At 36.7% G+C, this 19,041-nt stretch overlaps 3 protein-coding genes across 8 annotated transcripts in view; 1 reads left to right on the top strand and 2 right to left on the bottom strand.

Annotated features, from left to right (window-relative positions):
* Positions 1-14,185, bottom strand: part of LOC129776925 (uncharacterized) — a 43,318-nt gene extending 29,133 nt beyond the window's left edge. For both annotated transcript variants that reach the window (XM_055782869.1, XM_055782868.1), the window contains exon 1: positions 13,875-14,185. The gene's annotated coding sequence lies outside the window, so the exon portion shown is untranslated. The remainder of the gene's footprint in view (positions 1-13,874) is intronic.
* LOC129774610 (uncharacterized protein K02A2.6-like) lies at positions 1,694-2,476 on the bottom strand. The gene has a single exon (XM_055778378.1). It carries the CDS (start codon positions 2,474-2,476, stop codon positions 1,694-1,696), a length of 783 nt encoding a protein of 260 aa, XP_055634353.1.
* A 3,511-nt stretch (positions 14,186-17,696) lies between the features above and the next one.
* Positions 17,697-19,041, top strand: part of LOC129778866 (ADP-ribosylhydrolase ARH3-like) — a 58,024-nt gene continuing 56,679 nt past the window's right edge. For all 5 annotated transcript variants that reach the window (XR_008743511.1, XR_008743512.1, XR_008743510.1 and 2 more), the window contains exons 1-2: positions 17,697-17,926; positions 17,983-18,662. Coding sequence is in view for 2 of the 5 variants with exons in the window: in XM_055786016.1 (XP_055641991.1) it covers positions 17,764-17,926; positions 17,983-18,662 (843 nt within the window). In the remaining 3 variants the exon portion in view is untranslated. The remainder of the gene's footprint in view (positions 17,927-17,982; positions 18,663-19,041) is intronic.

Here is a 19,041-nt window from a genome sequence, read left to right as displayed (position 1 = left end):
GCCTTTCTTCTGGAATATCGTTCAGATTATTGTCGATATTTTTTTAGAATCACGAAAACATCCATAGCTAAAATAGTTCCGAAAGTATGTGGTGCTACAAATGGCAGTCTAAAAGATTTTTCAAAATTTGATTTATTTCGCCTTGACAACAGCTTCGTGTACCAATTTGTGAAATGAAAATGATAGTAAATTTGCAGGAGGAATAAATACGCCTCAAAAACTAAAATCGAATATGTAAAAAAAATCGAATATGTATTCTGTTTCTTAGAACAATACTTTTTTTGCAAGTTGTGAGTGAATTTTGAATGAAAATTGTGCCCGATAATGATTTTATATTTAGAATCCCAAGAAAACTATCTCAAAAAGAAAACGTGTCCCACCAGCGCGCAAAACAAAATAAAATGAGTAAAAAAACTTTTTAAGTTAAACGGTTTATTTGTGATTAAACATAATAATGTACTAAAAGCTAGAAAATAATTAGGCAAGTAGCAGTTAGAAGTTATCACACCTCTCCTTCATTAGTTTAGGGCATTGATAAGACTAAAATAAAATCGTGGGACATATGATGAAGTCACTAATTGTGGATAATGGAAATCCAACGTGCCCCACGATTTCATTTTAGTCTTATCAATGCCCTAGACTAATGAAGGAGAGGTGTGATAACTTCTAACTGCTACTTTCCTAATTATTTTCTAGCTTTTAGTACATTATTATGTTTAATCACGAATAAACAGTTCAACTTAAAAAGTTTTTTTACTCATTTTATTTTCTAGTTTTTAGTACATTATCTGTTTCATTAGAATATTTCTCTACAATAAAGCCATTGTACTGTATTCTATCAGTCAAAAAATTTCATTTGATACCGATATTGAGTGGATTGCAGAAAATACATAGTGTGTTCTCCAAGTCAAGTTCGTTGGTTTGATACACATATCTCAATCAACCTCTTGTTTTGAGATGATATGGAATCAGCTATTTTGTAGCCAAATTGGATTTTTCAAGATAAGCAGTTTTAAAATGACAGCAGAGAAAAAGGTATTTTAGAAATTCGGTCAGTTTCTATTGGTCAAATTTCTATTAATGTGGGACAATCCTACAGACATACGAACAGTTCAAGCTAAATAAAACCGTTTAATAAAGTAATTTGCTATTTTGTGATTACGGCCATCTTGGATTTTAATTTTTCATGATCTACTGTGAACTACTATTCAAGCCCTTTCATTTGAGAGCCATATTAATGGTGTTTTGACATAATATGTAGTCCGCCATTTGGTAGAATTTTGATGGATTTGCATTTTTCATAAATAACCGTGTTCTACTACTTCATTTGATACCCATAATAATAGGGTTTTTAGAAAATATGTAGTCCGCCATTTTGTAGTGGCAGCCATCTTGGATTTACATTTATCATAAATAACTGTATTCTGCTAGTCAGTCCCTTCCATTTGATACCCATATTAATGAAGTTATGAGGAAATATGTAGTCCGCCATTTTGTAGTGGCAGCCATCTTGGATTTGCATTTTTCTTAAATAACCGTATTCTGCTAGTCAAGCCCTTTCATTTGATACCCATATTGATGGGGTTTTGGAAAACCCACATTGATGAGGTTTTGAAGAAGAAAGGGATCCGCCATTTTGTAGCAGCCGCCATCTTGGATTTTCAAGATCATGAAATACGCAGTTTTGTAATGACTACAGATGTGTGTTTAATGTGAGTATTGGTTGATCTTCCTGTCTAACAACCATTTGGAGATATGCTTGTGCTAAATCCAGTTTAGAAAATTTCTCGCCACCGGCCATGTTGGCGAATAATTCATCTATGGTCGGTAAAGGATGTTCGTCCACTAACAGATTCTTGTTAACGGTCAGCTTGAAATCCCCACACAGACGCACCTTGTTGGCGGACTTCATCACAGGCACTATCGGAGTCGCCCATTCACTGTGGTTAACTTTCAACAAGATCCCCTTTTCCACCATCCGATTGATTTCGTTTTCCACAACATCTTGAATAGAAAAAGGTATTGAACGAGATTTCAAAAATACAGGTTTGCTATTCGGTTTCAGGGTTAGCGAAGCTTGAACTTTGGTGATCTCTCCAATAGAATCATCGAAAACTGAAGGGAACTCTTCGAGTACATTTCTCACCGTTCCGGATAACGGTGTACGCAGCGTTATTTTGTTGACACTAGAAAGATAGTTTTTCATGACATCGTTCCAATTGAACTGCAACGCACGCATCCACTCCCGCCCCAGCAACGGTTGCCTTTTCGAATCGACCACGAACAATCGCAAGACTTGTATTTTCCCGTTACACGCCACATCTACATCAATGGTACCGAAAACCTTTATTTTACTGCCGCAGTAACTACGCAATTCAACTTTTGTCTCATTAAGCGTAATGTCGTTAAACCATTTTACTCTGTCAGCAAGCCCAATCAAGGAAACTGGTGAACCACTGTCTACCTCAAATTTCATCAATACGTCGTTCACTTTAAGTTTCAAAAATATTTTCGAAAGAGGTTCTGCTCTAGAATCATCAAGTTTACCAACATCAACTACACATATTTCATCAATCTCTTCTTCTGAGTCTGACTCATTACCCTCCTCAACCAAATTTGTCTTATATTTGTATTGCTTACTCGAATTAATATTGTTTTTAATGTTGTGGCCCGGAAAGCTGAGACACACCCTTTGCAAATGACCGATTTTCTTACAGTGATTACAAACTGAGTTCTTATGTGAACATGCATTAGCCAGATGCGCTTCACTACCACACCTGTAACACTTAGGGTTAGTAGTATTAGTTACTTTAAAAAAAATACAAAAAAAATAAAAGAAAATACACAGTGTGTTCTCCAAGTCAAGTTCGTTGGTTTGATACACATATCTCAATCAACCTCTTGTTTTGAGATGATATGGAATCAGCTATTTTGTAGCCAAATTGGATTTTTCAAGATAAGCAGTTTTAAAATGACAGCAGAGAAAAAGGTATTTTAGAAATTCGGTCAGTTTCTATTGGTCAAATTTCTATTAATGTGGGACAATCCTACAGACATACGAACAGCTCAAGCTAAATAAAACCGTTTAATAAAGTAATTTGCTATTTTGTGATTACGGCCATCTTGGATTTTAATTTTTCATGATCTACTGTGAACTACTATTCAAGCCCTTTCATTTGAGAGCCATATTAATGGTGTTTTGACATAATATGTAGTCCGCCATTTGGTAGAATTTAGATGGATTTGCATTTCTCATAAATAACCGTGTTCTACTACTTCATTTGATACCCATAATAATAGGGTTTTTAGAAAATATGTAGTCCGCCATTTTGTAGTGGCAGCCATCTTGGATTTACATTTATCATAAATAACTTTATTCTGCTAGTCAGTCCCTTCCATTTGATACCCATATTAATGAAGTTATGAGGAAATATGTAGTCCGCCATTTTGTAGTGGCAGCCATCTTGGATTTGCATTTTTCTTAAATAACCGTATTCTGCTAGTCAAGCCCTTTCATTTGATACCCATATTGATGGGGTTTTGGAAAACCCACATTGATGAGGTTTTGAAGAAGAAAGGAGTCCGCCATTTTGTAGCAGCCGCCATCTTGGATTTTCAAGATCATGAAATACGCAGTTTTGTAATGACTACAGAGATAAAGGTGTGTTCCAAATTTCTGATCAATCGGTCAACAGGAAGGGGGTCAAATTTCTATTAATGTGGGTCAGCGCTACAGACAAACATGTCACAAACATACAAACAGATTACTGGGCAAGCTAAATAAAACCGTTTAATAACAACGATTCCGCTTAGAAACTATGAGGGTTTTATTTGTTTTACAATAATTTTCAAGTCTATAAATATCTTCGCTTATTTTCAAATATCTTAAAAATGTCTCTATGTAAAGAAAATGTAAAGATTTGGCATCTCTGATTCGAGCGCTAAATTCTGTTTTTGACGTTTTGAGGGATGCGAGTGTGAGTAAATTCAAAAAACTTTGAAGTAGCTCGCACGCCGGATCACACATGACACTAACTGGCATGATGTGTTCACACGGTGTGAGTAGCTGTACTGCAGTAACTGACTAGACCGACTCGTATGCTTACTCGCACCGTCTGAACCCGGCTTTAGGATATACTTCTAGGCGCCTTGGTTTCAGCTTAAAGCCGGGTTCAGACGGTGCGAGCAAGCATACGAGTCGGTCTAGTCAGTTACTGCAGTGCAGCTACTCACACCGTGTGAACACATCATGCCAGTTATTGTCATGTGTGATCCGGCGTGCGAGCTACTTCAAAGTTTTTTGAATTTACTCGCACTCGCATGCTTCAAAACGTCAAAAACAGAATTTAGCGTTCGAATCAGGGATGCCAAATGTAAAGAAATGTCTCTATTTTTAAGATATTTGAAAATATGCGAAGATATTTATAGACTTGAAAATTATTGGAAAAACAAATAAAACCCTCATAGTTTCTTAACGAAATCATTGTTATTCTGTTTTGCACGCTGGCGGGGCACGCTTTCTTTTTGAGATAGTTTTCTGGAGAATGTCTAATATAGAATCATTATCAGGCACAATTTTCATTCAAAATTCACTCACAACTTGCGAAAAAAAGTAAGGTTCTAAGAAACAGAATACATATTCGATTTAAAAAAGTACATTTTCATTCATTATTTTAATTTTTGACGCGTGTGAATAAAATTTTAAAAAGTCTTCTAGACTATCATTTAAAGCATCACATACTTCCGGAATTATCTTAGCTATGGATGCTTTCGAGATTCTAAAAAATATCGACAACAATCTGAACAATATTCCAGAAGAAAGGCATATCAATGTCATTTATATTATCACTCTTGCAGGTACAGCATCCTTCATGAGTGTATCTTGGCGTTGTATTTGTGGAGCAATTAAATTCAACAGTTTTTCCACTTGTTCAGGTGTTATTCTCAACACTGCTCTGTAATCTCTATAAAATTGTGTAATGATACATTCAACTGAAAACCTAAGATGAAAACTACCAATAAAGAAGTCGATTTCGGACCAATCATTTGACAAATTCGGACCTGATTGCTGTTTCTGACTATTTGATGGACATTTGAAAAATCGCCTGGCATCCCAGGTAAACCCGTGCCGTAGTATCTAGTTTCTCGCCAGCAGCTCACACTATGTGAACGGACAAGGCGAGTCAACCAATTGTCAAGCGAGTCCACCGGGTCAGTAGCTGCTCATTGTCAAGTCAGCTACTAGCAACGTATAAATGGGCCTTAAAACCGGGTTCAGACGGTGCGAGTAAGCATACGAGTCGGTCTAGTCAGTTACTGCAGTGCAGCTGCTCACACCTGTCGTGTCTCCTTCTTTCCAACGCAGCCCACGTCCTTTGCGACTTATTCCTTCAACAATACTCGAGAGAATAATCGTCCAATTGAACCTGCGGCATATATGGATAATGAGAATCTCTTTTTCTTATTCTTACATTCTGATCTTCAGTCAGTACAGGACGTGTTTCACTCACTCTTGTTCCATGTTGCCTTTGTCTTGCTTGCGAAGTAGTGCTGTCTATCTCTTTCGTTTATTGAGAGCCCAAATTTATTCTTACACGCTCATTCTCAATTTCGTCAAAGATTCGAAGCAGATGAAGCGCTAGGAACGAATTGATTTTATTTATACAACTTCAACGCAATCGTTATTTTTTTGATTGATTTTGATTCCATTTAATTTTCTCTATCTTATCTCCCACAACACCGTGTGAACACATCATGCCAGTTAGTGTCATGTGTGATTCGGCGTGCGAGCTACTTCAAAGTTTTTTGAATTTACTCGCACTCGCATCCCTCAAAACGTAAAAACAGAATTTAGCGTTCGAATCAGGGATGCCAAATGTAAAAAAATGTCTCTATTTTTAAGATATTTGAAAATATGCGAAGATATTTATAGACTTGAAAATTACTGGAAAAATAAATAAAACCCTCATAGTTTCTAAACGAAATCGTTGTTATTCCGTTTTGCACGCTGGCGGGGCACGCTTTCTTTTTGAAATAATTTTCTTGAGAATCTCTAATATAGAATCATTATCAGGCACAATTTTTATTCAAAATTCACTTGCAAACTTGCAACTTGCAAAAAGAAGTATTTTTCTAAGAAATAGAATACATATTCGATTTAAAAAAGTACGTTTTCATTCATTATTTTTATTTTTGACGCGTATTTATTCCACCTGCAAATCTACTATCATTTTCATTTTAGAAATTGGTACACGAAGCTGCTGGCAAGGCGAAATAAATAAAAATTAAAAACAGGAAGTGGGTTATATCTATGGTATAACCGCAAGGGTGACGTAGGACTATCGTTGATTTAGAGATCATTTGTATGAAGTTGAATCTGTATTCATTCTGAATGAATGAATATTTGGAGAACTTCGAAAACGAGAGCGTTACGTTGGAGGCACAAGGTTTTATGCATTCAATATTGGATACGGAAATATCCTACTGATGGGGAAGAATAATCTTCAGAAGCTATCCTGTTGATTGCGATTGATTGAAAAATCACAAAACCTAATGTATTTGGTCACAGTGTTACATGGATAGAAAACATTAAAATAAACTCTTTCATATGAATGTAATTTTAAATTCCCAGAGGAACTGGCAGATTATTTTCAGTAACGATTAGATATTTCCACATTTTCCTCGATACTGGAAGCCCACCAGTGGTTAATGCTAACTCGATAACCATCTGTTAATAGCACTTGATTGAAACATATTTGGTCACAGTGTTACATGGATAGAAAACATTCAAATAAACTCTTTCACATGAATGTATTTCTAAATTCTTAGAGGAACTGGCAGATTATTTTCCGGATCTTTCTCGATCCAAACGGAAAGAATTCCGTGCGTGTATGTGTGTGTGTGTGTAGCGGCTGCTTCGAGATCTTCCCGGGGAACCGTCTCTCCTCCTGATGGATTCCCTTCTGGGCTAAGGTGCACAAACAGGCTCTTGGTGACACCGTTCATCTGCGCTTTCATGATAAATGAAGAGCTTCACCACAACGGCGACAACATGCTCCAATCGTTGTTCAATTAGAACTGAGTGGATTTCCGAGCGGCGCTCGCTTATATACCGATTGGTGATTTCAATAGCCTATTTTGAAAGCAAATTTAAGACTATTGAAACAAGTTTTTGGATCAGAAAGTAACAAGTATAGAACGCGTAGACATTTTATCTTTCGAATGAAGTGTTTATCATACCAACTTTGATTTTACACCCCGGTATAGAAATGAAAGACGTAGTCCTACGTCAAAAAATCTTTTAGACTGCCATTTATAGCATCACATACTTCCGGTATTATCCTAGCTATGGATGAGTGTATCTTGGCGTTATATTTGTGGAGCAATCAAATCAATTCAGCACAAAGTATGTATTTTTAAACACGATCAGCGTGTGTTTCGCTTTAAAATTGTGTAATGATACATTCAACTGAAAACCTAAGATGCCAATAAAGAAGTCGATTTCGGATCAATCATCTGACAAATTCGGACCTGATTGCTGTTTCTGACTATTTGATGGACATTTGAAAAATCGCCTGGCATCCCTGGTAAACCCTTGCCGTAGTATCTAGTTTCTCGCCAGCAGCTCACATTGTGTGGACGGACAAGGCGAGTCAACCAATTGTCAAACGAGTCCACCGGGTCAGTAGCTGCTCATTGACAAGTCAGCTATTGGCAACGTATAAATGGTCCTTTAAGCCGGGTTCAGACGGTGCGAGCAAGCATACGAGTCGGTCTAGTCAGTTACTGCAGTGCAGCTACTCACACCGTGTGAACACATCATGCCAGTTATTGTCATGTGTGATCCGGCGTGCGAGCTACTTCAAAGTTTTTTGAATTTACTCGCACTCGCATGCTTCAAAACGTCAAAAACAGAATTTAGCGTTCGAATCAGGGATGCCAAATGTAAAGAAATGTCTCTATTTTTAAGATATTTGAAAATATGCGAAGATATTTATAGACTTGAAAATTATTGGAAAAACAAATAAAACCCTCATAGTTTCTTAACGAAATCATTGTTATTCTGTTTTGCACGCTGGCGGGGCACGCTTTCTTTTTGAGATAGTTTTCTGGAGAATGTCTAATATAGAATCATTATCAGGCACAATTTTCATTCAAAATTCACTCACAACTTGCGAAAAAAAGTAAGGTTCTAAGAAACAGAATACATATTCGATTTAAAAAAGTACATTTTCATTCATTATTTTAATTTTTGACGCGTGTGAATAAAATTTTAAAAAGTCTTCTAGACTATCATTTAAAGCATCACATACTTCCGGAATTATCTTAGCTATGGATGCTTTCGAGATTCTAAAAAATATCGACAACAATCTGAACAATATTCCAGAAGAAAGGCATATCAATGTCATTTATATTATCACTCTTGCAGGTACAGCATCCTTCATGAGTGTATCTTGGCGTTGTATTTGTGGAGCAATTAAATTCAACAGTTTTTCCACTTGTTCAGGTGTTATTCTCAACACTGCTCTGTAATCTCTATAAAATTGTGTAATGATACATTCAACTGAAAACCTAAGATGAAAACTACCAATAAAGAAGTCGATTTCGGACCAATCATTTGACAAATTCGGACCTGATTGCTGTTTCTGACTATTTGATGGACATTTGAAAAATCGCCTGGCATCCCAGGTAAACCCGTGCCGTAGTATCTAGTTTCTCGCCAGCAGCTCACACTATGTGAACGGACAAGGCGAGTCAACCAATTGTCAAGCGAGTCCACCGGGTCAGTAGCTGCTCATTGTCAAGTCAGCTACTAGCAACGTATAAATGGGCCTTAAAGCCGGGTTCAGACGGTGCGAGCAAGCATACGAGTCGGTCTAGTCAGTTACTGCAGTGCAGCTACTCACACCGTGTGAACACATCATGCCAGTTATTGTCATGTGTGATCCGGCGTGCGAGCTACTTCAAAGTTTTTTGAATTTACTCGCACTCGCATGCTTCAAAACGTCAAAAACAGAATTTAGCGTTCGAATCAGGGATGCCAAATGTAAAGAAATGTCTCTATTTTTAAGATATTTGAAAATATGCGAAGATATTTATAGACTTGAAAATTATTGGAAAAACAAATAAAACCCTCATAGTTTCTTAACGAAATCATTGTTATTCTGTTTTGCACGCTGGCGGGGCACGCTTTCTTTTTGAGATAGTTTTCTGGAGAATGTCTAATATAGAATCATTATCAGGCACAATTTTCATTCAAAATTCACTCACAACTTGCGAAAAAAAGTAAGGTTCTAAGAAACAGAATACATATTCGATTTAAAAAAGTACATTTTCATTCATTATTTTAATTTTTGACGCGTGTGAATAAAATTTTAAAAAGTCTTCTAGACTATCATTTAAAGCATCACATACTTCCGGAATTATCTTAGCTATGGATGCTTTCGAGATTCTAAAAAATATCGACAACAATCTGAACAATATTCCAGAAGAAAGGCATATCAATGTCATTTATATTATCACTCTTGCAGGTACAGCATCCTTCATGAGTGTATCTTGGCGTTGTATTTGTGGAGCAATTAAATTCAACAGTTTTTCCACTTGTTCAGGTGTTATTCTCAACACTGCTCTGTAATCTCTATAAAATTGTGTAATGATACATTCAACTGAAAACCTAAGATGAAAACTACCAATAAAGAAGTCGATTTCGGACCAATCATTTGACAAATTCGGACCTGATTGCTGTTTCTGACTATTTGATGGACATTTGAAAAATCGCCTGGCATCCCAGGTAAACCCGTGCCGTAGTATCTAGTTTCTCGCCAGCAGCTCACACTATGTGAACGGACAAGGCGAGTCAACCAATTGTCAAGCGAGTCCACCGGGTCAGTAGCTGCTCATTGTCAAGTCAGCTACTAGCAACGTATAAACGGGCCTTTATTGACCTACCTGGTAGTATACTTTTAAAGGCGGGTATACATTAGGGAGATCTATAGCTATAGATGGATTTATTCACGCGAAAATAAATGTTAACGGGTGAGAATATATATGATACATTTCTTCGAGATATATATTGTGAATTTACTTGACTGTTGGATTCTGAGGTCATTTCAGCTACCTGTTTAAATCGTCACTTTTCACGAGAGGTGATTAAATTCATGGAAAACCCATACTAATCATCCTTCAACTTTGTTCCAAATGTCAAAACGAAAATTAAAAACAAACTATAAATAAATTAACTGGTGAAATAGTGTTTTGAAAAAATGGTTCGATATGGAATTTTGCGGTTGGACTACAATAATTTTCTTGTATTTTTTGTAATAATAAATATCTATAGCTTTCCAGAAGACGGAAGACATTCCGAGCAAGTTTCTTGGTGAAGATGCTGGTTTTCGTAATTTGAAGTTCCTGTAGTCAGGACATTATATAGACGGCTATGAAAATAACGAGAGAAACGAAATAGTAAGAAAATATAACATATCACTACTATCTAACTTTGATACTAAAGAAACCAGTGATACCAAGACTCTTTCATTTTTTTCAGGACTTTTTTGGACGAAGTACATCCTTGTGCAATCGGGAGATATGCGTTCAAAGGTCATGACAGAAGCTCCGCCGGATCAATACCTTCACCTATTCCGAGCAGTGTCACTCTCGGAAGGAAACCAACTTCAAGCGACACATCATAGTCTACAATTGGCTTACAATATTACCGAGAGTATTTTGTCATCTAACGATACTTTGTATGAACGAACTGACTCCCTCGTTATGAAAGCTTTCTATGTTCATGCACAGATACAAACACTCACTGCTAAAAAACGAATTCAGAGCATTTAGCATCGAAAATTACTGATACTAACGATAATAATCACTAATTTTAGTATCGATTTTCTTGCACGGATTTATTCGATGAATAGAATAAAAAAAATCATAATGTAAATCGTGATAATCCCAGGAAGTAGTATGGGCAACGATATTTTGTGTTTATATTAGCCCGACGATGCTGCACGTTTTTAAGAATTGGATTTTGCATGCTGTTATCAATCATTTAAATTTCACGAAAATACTTGCTTGCAAAAACATAAGCAAACACGATAATATGATTTGTCACATATGACAGATTTATCTGTCAAATGCAAACGCGATTATTTTTACGACCGTTTGAAGCGCGACTATTTCTAATCGTCGTGTCCAGTTAGGGAATAGACGAACAATATAACTACTATGAATAGAATAAATTCAGGCATATGTAAACGCTGGTGAATGATCTGGTGAGAAATCGCTAAAGTTGGATACAGTTCTACTGCAGGTGAATAAATTCACCGAAAATATGAATATATTCATTATATAAGATCGCGCTAGCACCGTTTACAGTTGATGCGATTTCTGTAAATCTCATCATATTTCTTCACATGAACTAGCGGCCCGTCCCATGTTTTCCCAAGTTTCCCGCATACTCATTGAAACAAATGAGCCCTGGTGTTGTTTGGTTTGTTCAAATTGATTACTCAATCTTTCCACTTAAACGCGCTGGAAAAGGGAGTTGTATGTATGTAGTGTGTATGTATGTCTTCTATCTCTCTGTCTCTCTGTCTCTCTTTTCTCTCTCAGAAAATTTTAAAATTACCTTTTAGCCTCGAGGAAGCCTGTTGACTGACTGGCTAGAGCGAGAATAGAATTTAAATGTTCTTCTTACTATTATAGAGGTTTGAAACACCAAAGTTCATTTTCCTCTTACCTTGAAAAGTCCAATGAGGAGGCAAAACTAACTCTCTCGTAACCTTTGAAAGAACGATTTTTAAAGTTATTTAATGGCATATTCATTCTACAGTTTTGCATTTTTATTATTATTTGTAGGACAACCTATTTAAGTAGCATTGTGAGAAACATATCAGCCATTTCTCCATCAAGGGGGGACCCCGATCTGGAAAATCGAAAAAATCGAATTTTTGATTTTTGCATTTTTGAGTACTTATGCCCTAGGAAATGTTATCCCAAAAGTATTTTTCGTGAAAATGGATTATCTGAAGCGTTACATAACCGTTTTTCATATTCCTTTATTCCATTTTTTTGAGCTTCTAAACAACGATTTTTCATGTAAAATAACTTAATTTTAAAAAAGACTGCCATTTTGGCATTTTTTTCGAATTTTCAAAAACTATGCAACGCCTCAGGTACTGCCTTAAAGCTTCAAAATATTCATTGGAATTTGTTCTACGACACCCCGTTGCTTCTGTACTACGGATCCAGCTGTCAACAGTGTTATAATTATTATTCGTGCATTAAAAAAATGGAAAATACAACTTCATATAAACCTTAAACAATAACCAAAATACCCGAACACAGAAGTGTATATAATATTGCCATGCCTGGAAAGCATCTAATTATTTGTTAATTTGTGTTGTGTTATTTGTAGTACCGTAAACCGGGGGCAAATTGATCACGATTTTCAGAAAAATGTAAATATTTCCGATTTTTTTTGTTAGATTTAAACCTAATTATTTTTGAAATCAGTACTGGTGCTAAGGCCACAAAACGTTATGGAATTTGTTGAAAAAAATCCTTGAGCGTTAATTTGGAAAATTTTTAGCAGAAAATTTCAAAATTTTGCTTCGGGGTGAAATTGATAAATCTATGTTTTTCAGGATTTTCTAGTGTCATACGCACAAAAATGTATACAAAATCTATTATTTCTTCACCTACGGTCATTTGAATGAGATTTGAACACTGATCTGTAGGTCATCCGGAGACCATTCCGGTCAGATCAAAAAATTTTAAAATTAAATTAAACTAAATTGCTCTGAAAATTTATGTTTGTTTTCATCAATACGTTTGATCAATTTGCCCCCGGATGACGGTACCGTGTTCTTTGTAGCACCGGGTGAGATTGGATCAAATCGAAAGAAATTGCAGTTAGTGATATCTAGACAAGTATTACAAATATTTTTGAAAGCTGTGAACCGTTTAGGAGGAGATATATTTTCACTACTTCCAGTGCATAATACTTTACTGTAATACAAATAGTTATTGTTTAGTAATTTATCAAAATTTGATGTATTTACACATCAAGCTTAGACCCATTCTCATCCCCATCGACGGTACTTTAGCGAATTAATCTAATCCAGCGAACAAAACAGTAGAAAATTAGTAACTTCGATTTTCAACTTTTGTTTCATTGATTTAACGTTTTATAATACCTGCAACGAATATTCAGAACCCATGTGACCTACCGTCAGAACTTTCTAATTTTGTAAAGTGACGAAGGTTTCACCATGATAATTTTATGTCTTTTTCGTACCAGAAGGGAGCACACATATACCAGGTGAGAGACGAACCAACCTACGGCTTAAAGTCTCTATAATAAAGAGCAAAAAAATGTACCAGGTGTTATTTGTATACTTCTATGCGAGCCCTAGTTAATGAATTAAAGTTTCAGATACTATAGTGGAACCAATGTGATAGAAGACACGATAAGTCACCAAATAAAACTTAATTATTGTATACTGATCAGTGTCAAATTCACGCCCAAATCCTTCAACGTTGGGACACCATTTTTGACATCATCGGTCACATAATCGCGCTCGACGGGTTTGGTGTGCAAGTCTCCCAACGGGAACGAGATGCAAACGAATTCTGTAAATCTCACCGTCATCATGAAAGTAGGATCGTCCCGTAAACGCCAATAGCTCTACCAGCTTTCATTCTTGCACATCACCTGGTGGAACCAATCGATCATTTCCGACAACTTGTACCGGCGTAGACCAACAGTCTGATAGATTTGGTCTGGCTGTCCGGGCAACATTCGAACAGTATTGCTGTTTGTCATGCGCTTGGACCACAATGGCATGTCGCGGAGCGATCTTCCTGGTACATACCTAATGGGCGGAATATGACCGCCTCGAGGAACTCACAAACCGCAAGTTCACATATTTACTCTTATACCTCCGAGGAGAAAATTTTTGTCGATTAGATTTGTGACATAAGTTGAATTTTGTCACTGTTCACTTTAATCGATTTACGTGTTTTTGCATTTGCAGATTTTCAGCTGATTTTCTTCAACATTTCATTGACATGCAACAAAGCAAGCTGTTCACTGCTAATTCTCTTTCTCTTTGTGTGTTAACAAAACATGCTCTCTGTTTATTTACACCGCGCTTTTGGACACGAATTTTTTAAGCGCTTTTATTTATAGTGAGACTAGCGGCCCGTCCCATGTTTTCCCAAGTTTCCCGCATACTCATTGAAACAAATGAGCCCTGGTGTTGTTTGGTTTGTTCAAATTGATTACTCAATCTTTCCACTTAAACGCGCTGGAAAAGGGAGTTGTATGTATGTAGTGTGTATGTATGTCTTCTATCTCTCTGTCTCTCTGTCTCTCTTTTCTCTCTCAGAAAATTTTAAAATTACCTTTTAGCCTCGAGGAAGCCTGTTGACTGACTGGCTAGAGCGAGAATAGAATTTAAATGTTCTTCTTACTATTATAGAGGTTTGAAACACCAAAGTTCATTTTCCTCTTACCTTGAAAAGTCCAATGAGGAGGCAAAACTAACTCTCTCGTAACCTTTGAAAGAACGATTTTTAAAGTTATTTAATGGCATATTCATTCTACAGTTTTGCATTTTTATTATTATTTGTAGGACAACCTATTTAAGTAGCATTGTGAGAAACATATCAGCCATTTCTCCATCAAGGGGGGACCCCGATCTGGAAAATCGAAAAAATCGAATTTTTGATTTTTGCATTTTTGAGTACTTATGCCCTAGGAAATGTTATCCCAAAAGTATTTTTCGTGAAAATGGATTATCTGAAGCGTTACATAACCGTTTTTCATATTCCTTTATTCCATTTTTTTGAGCTTCTAAACAACGATTTTTCATGTAAAATAACTTAATTTTAAAAAAGACTGCCATTTTGGCATTTTTTTCGAATTTTCAAAAACTATGCAACGCCTCAGGTACTGCCTTAAAGCTTCAAAATATTCATTGGAATTTGTTCTACGACACCCCGTTGCTTCTGTACTACGGATCCAGCTGTCAACAGTGTTATAATTATTATTCGTGCATTAAAAAAATGGAAAATACAACTTCATATAAACCTTAAACAATAACCAAAATACCCGAACACAGAAGTGTATATAATATTGCCATGCCTGGAAAGCATCTAATTATTTGTTAATTTGTGTTGTGTTATTTGTAGTACCGTAAACCGGGGGCAAATTGATCACGATTTTCAGAAAAATGTAAATATTTCCGATTTTTTTTGTTAGATTTAAACCTAATTATTTTTGAAATCAGTACTGGTGCTAAGGCCACAAAACGTTATGGAATTTGTTGAAAAAAATCCTTGAGCGTTAATTTGGAAAATTTTTAGCAGAAAATTTCAAAATTTTGCTTCGGGGTGAAATTGATAAATCTATGTTTTTCAGGATTTTCTAGTGTCATACGCACAAAAATGTATACAAAATCTATTATTTCTTCACCTACGGTCATTTGAATGAGATTTGAACACTGATCTGTAGGTCATCCGGAGACCATTCCGGTCAGATCAAAAAATTTTAAAATTAAATTAAACTAAATTGCTCTGAAAATTTATGTTTGTTTTCATCAATACGTTTGATCAATTTGCCCCCGGATGACGGTACCGTGTTCTTTGTAGCACCGGGTGAGATTGGATCAAATCGAAAGAAATTGCAGTTAGTGATATCTAGACAAGTATTACAAATATTTTTGAAAGCTGTGAACCGTTTAGGAGGAGATATATTTTCACTACTTCCAGTGCATAATACTTTACTGTAATACAAATAGTTATTGTTTAGTAATTTATCAAAATTTGATGTATTTACACATCAAGCTTAGACCCATTCTCATCCCCATCGACGGTACTTTAGCGAATTAATCTAATCCAGCGAACAAAACAGTAGAAAATTAGTAACTTCGATTTTCAACTTTTGTTTCATTGATTTAACGTTTTATAATACCTGCAACGAATATTCAGAACCCATGTGACCTACCGTCAGAACTTTCTAATTTTGTAAAGTGACGAAGGTTTCACCATGATAATTTTATGTCTTTTTCGTACCAGAAGGGAGCACACATATACCAGGTGAGAGACGAACCAACCTACGGCTTAAAGTCTCTATAATAAAGAGCAAAAAAATGTACCAGGTGTTATTTGTATACTTCTATGCGAGCCCTAGTTAATGAATTAAAGTTTCAGATACTATAGTGGAACCAATGTGATAGAAGACACGATAAGTCACCAAATAAAACTTAATTATTGTATACTGATCAGTGTCAAATTCACGCCCAAATCCTTCAACGTTGGGACACCATTTTTGACATCATCGGTCACATAATCGCGCTCGACGGGTTTGGTGTGCAAGTCTCCCAACGGGAACGAGATGCAAACGAATTCTGTAAATCTCACCGTCATCATGAAAGTAGGATCGTCCCGTAAACGCCAATAGCTCTACCAGCTTTCATTCTTGCACATCACCTGGTGGAACCAATCGATCATTTCCGACAACTTGTACCGGCGTAGACCAACAGTCTGATAGATTTGGTCTGGCTGTCCGGGCAACATTCGAACAGTATTGCTGTTTGTCATGCGCTTGGACCACAATGGCATGTCGCGGAGCGATCTTCCTGGTACATACCTAATGGGCGGAATATGACCGCCTCGAGGAACTCACAAACCGCAAGTTCACATATTTACTCTTATACCTCCGAGGAGAAAATTTTTGTCGATTAGATTTGTGACATAAGTTGAATTTTGTCACTGTTCACTTTAATCGATTTACGTGTTTTTGCATTTGCAGATTTTCAGCTGATTTTCTTCAACATTTCATTGACATGCAACAAAGCAAGCTGTTCACTGCTAATTCTCTTTCTCTTTGTGTGTTAACAAAACATGCTCTCTGTTTATTTACACCGCGCTTTTGGACACGAATTTTTTAAGCGCTTTTATTTATAGTGAGAAAACGAACACATGCACACACGCAGACGCGCACACTTCGCGCAGTGATAAAATGAACAAACTGTTGTGTGCTGTATGCTGGGGGGACTTGGACGCTTTCTGGGACTTGGTGTTATTGCCGACGGGGCAGTGTTATACACACTGCGTACTGCGGGTGCTGGCTCGTTCTCACACAAAAAACACATCGCAGCTGCTCACTCTCTCACTCTGTTTGTGTTTACGTCAAGAATACGACCATTTACGACCGTTTACGACTGTTCACGACGACCGCGCTTTATTTTTTAGCGATTTTATTTATAGTAAGAAAACGAACACATGCACACACGCAGACGCGCACACTTCGCGCAGTGATAAAATGAACAAACTGTTGTGTGCTGTATGCTGGGGGGACTTGGACGCTTTCTGGGACTTGGTGTTATTGCCGACGGGGCAGTGTTATACACACTGCGTACTGCGGGTGCTGGCTCGTTCTCACACAAAAAACACATCGCAGCTGCTCACTCTCTCACTCTGTTTGTGTTTACGTCAAGAATACGACCATTTACGACCGTTTACGACTGTTCACGACGACCGCGCTTTATTTTTTAGCGATTTTATTTATAGTAAGATATATCCCTAGTTCTAACCGACCGTAAGCATCTTGGAAATAATGACGGAATGATTTCATCGTTTACCAATACAAATACACCTCGCGTACTTGCTCACCCTTGCCATCACTCAATGATACCAGTGATATAATAACTGGTTATTTTATTTTAAATTAGAGATTCTTCACAAGTTTGTTCATAAATGATTGACAAAATCTTAATGCGTTCTAAATTTCGAGGTACCCTTCTGGGTGCCTTGATAGGCGATTGCTGCGGGGCACCTTTCGAAGGACAAATCATGGACAGCGGTACCAAATTAGTACTAAAGAACAATCTGGATAGGTTAGAGGGACCTTTTTTCAAAGGTATAAACAGAAAAATTCTTTACACATGCAAACTTTTAGAAAATTATCCTTTACAGCTCCTTACAAGAAGTATACAGACGATACTGCCATGACAAAATGCGTAGCTAACACGATACTTGATTCTAAAGGATTTTCTCAAACGCTCCTCGCAAAAAACTTTGTTGTGGAATACTTTAAAGATCCTAGACGCGGCTACGGAGCTGCAGTTGTTGATGTATTCGCCAAACTCCGTAATACTAAAATTGCTGATCCGACTGGTCCAGCGGCGGCTCAGTTCGGTGGTACTGGTTCATATGGCAATGGAGCGGCTATGAGAATTTCTCCTGTTGCTCTCTTTTGTGCAAATCGAAACAAACAGGAGCTGGTGCAATTGGTGCGCGATTCATCTCTCGTTACTCACAGCAATGTATTAGGAGTAAATGGAGCAATATTGCAAGCTTTAGCCATACACCAATGTTTGCAATTAAATCCAAAAGATATGTTTGATAGAAAGCAGTATATATCACAATTAAAAGCTGATATAGCCGCTTTGGAAAGCGCAAACGATCCGGACTTAGATGCAAATTCCAATGCATATATGAATCAGCTTCATGCAATGGAACAACTTTTAGAAGATAAAGTGGAATCAAATGATGAAAATGTGTTGAATACACTGGGGCATAGTGTTGAAGCATTGTATTCAGTTCCGACCGCAATATTCTGTTTCCTAAAATGTTTATCTGGAACAATCAACGATGTAAGTATGTGTATCTTATGTTCACTTCAGATAATTGCGTTCGATTTTCTTCGTATGCATGATTATCAATATATAATAGGGTGGCAGCGAAAATGGTCATGTTAAATTTCAAAAACCGACCATGTACATTTTGTTTATTGGACTTCAATCGTACATGATTTAGTGGTGCCTCAAAGCGCTCAAAGTTTTGATTTTGTGATCCTCGAAAATTTGGAAAATCGATTTTTTTTCGATGGCAAATGACTTAAAAATGCATAAAACGTCGAGATCTGATGTCATCTCGAAAAAAAAAATTTGGCCGAAAGTCGACCTTTTTGGGAACTTAGCCTGAGAAGCAATGAAGGTATGGAAAAAAATATTGTAGGGGTTGTATCTAGGA

Source organism: Toxorhynchites rutilus, chromosome 3 (genome assembly GCF_029784135.1).
Source record: "Toxorhynchites rutilus septentrionalis strain SRP chromosome 3, ASM2978413v1, whole genome shotgun sequence".
Classification (NCBI taxonomy): Eukaryota; Metazoa; Arthropoda; class Insecta; order Diptera; family Culicidae; genus Toxorhynchites; species Toxorhynchites rutilus.
This window is presented reverse-complemented; position numbering and strand designations above follow the sequence as displayed.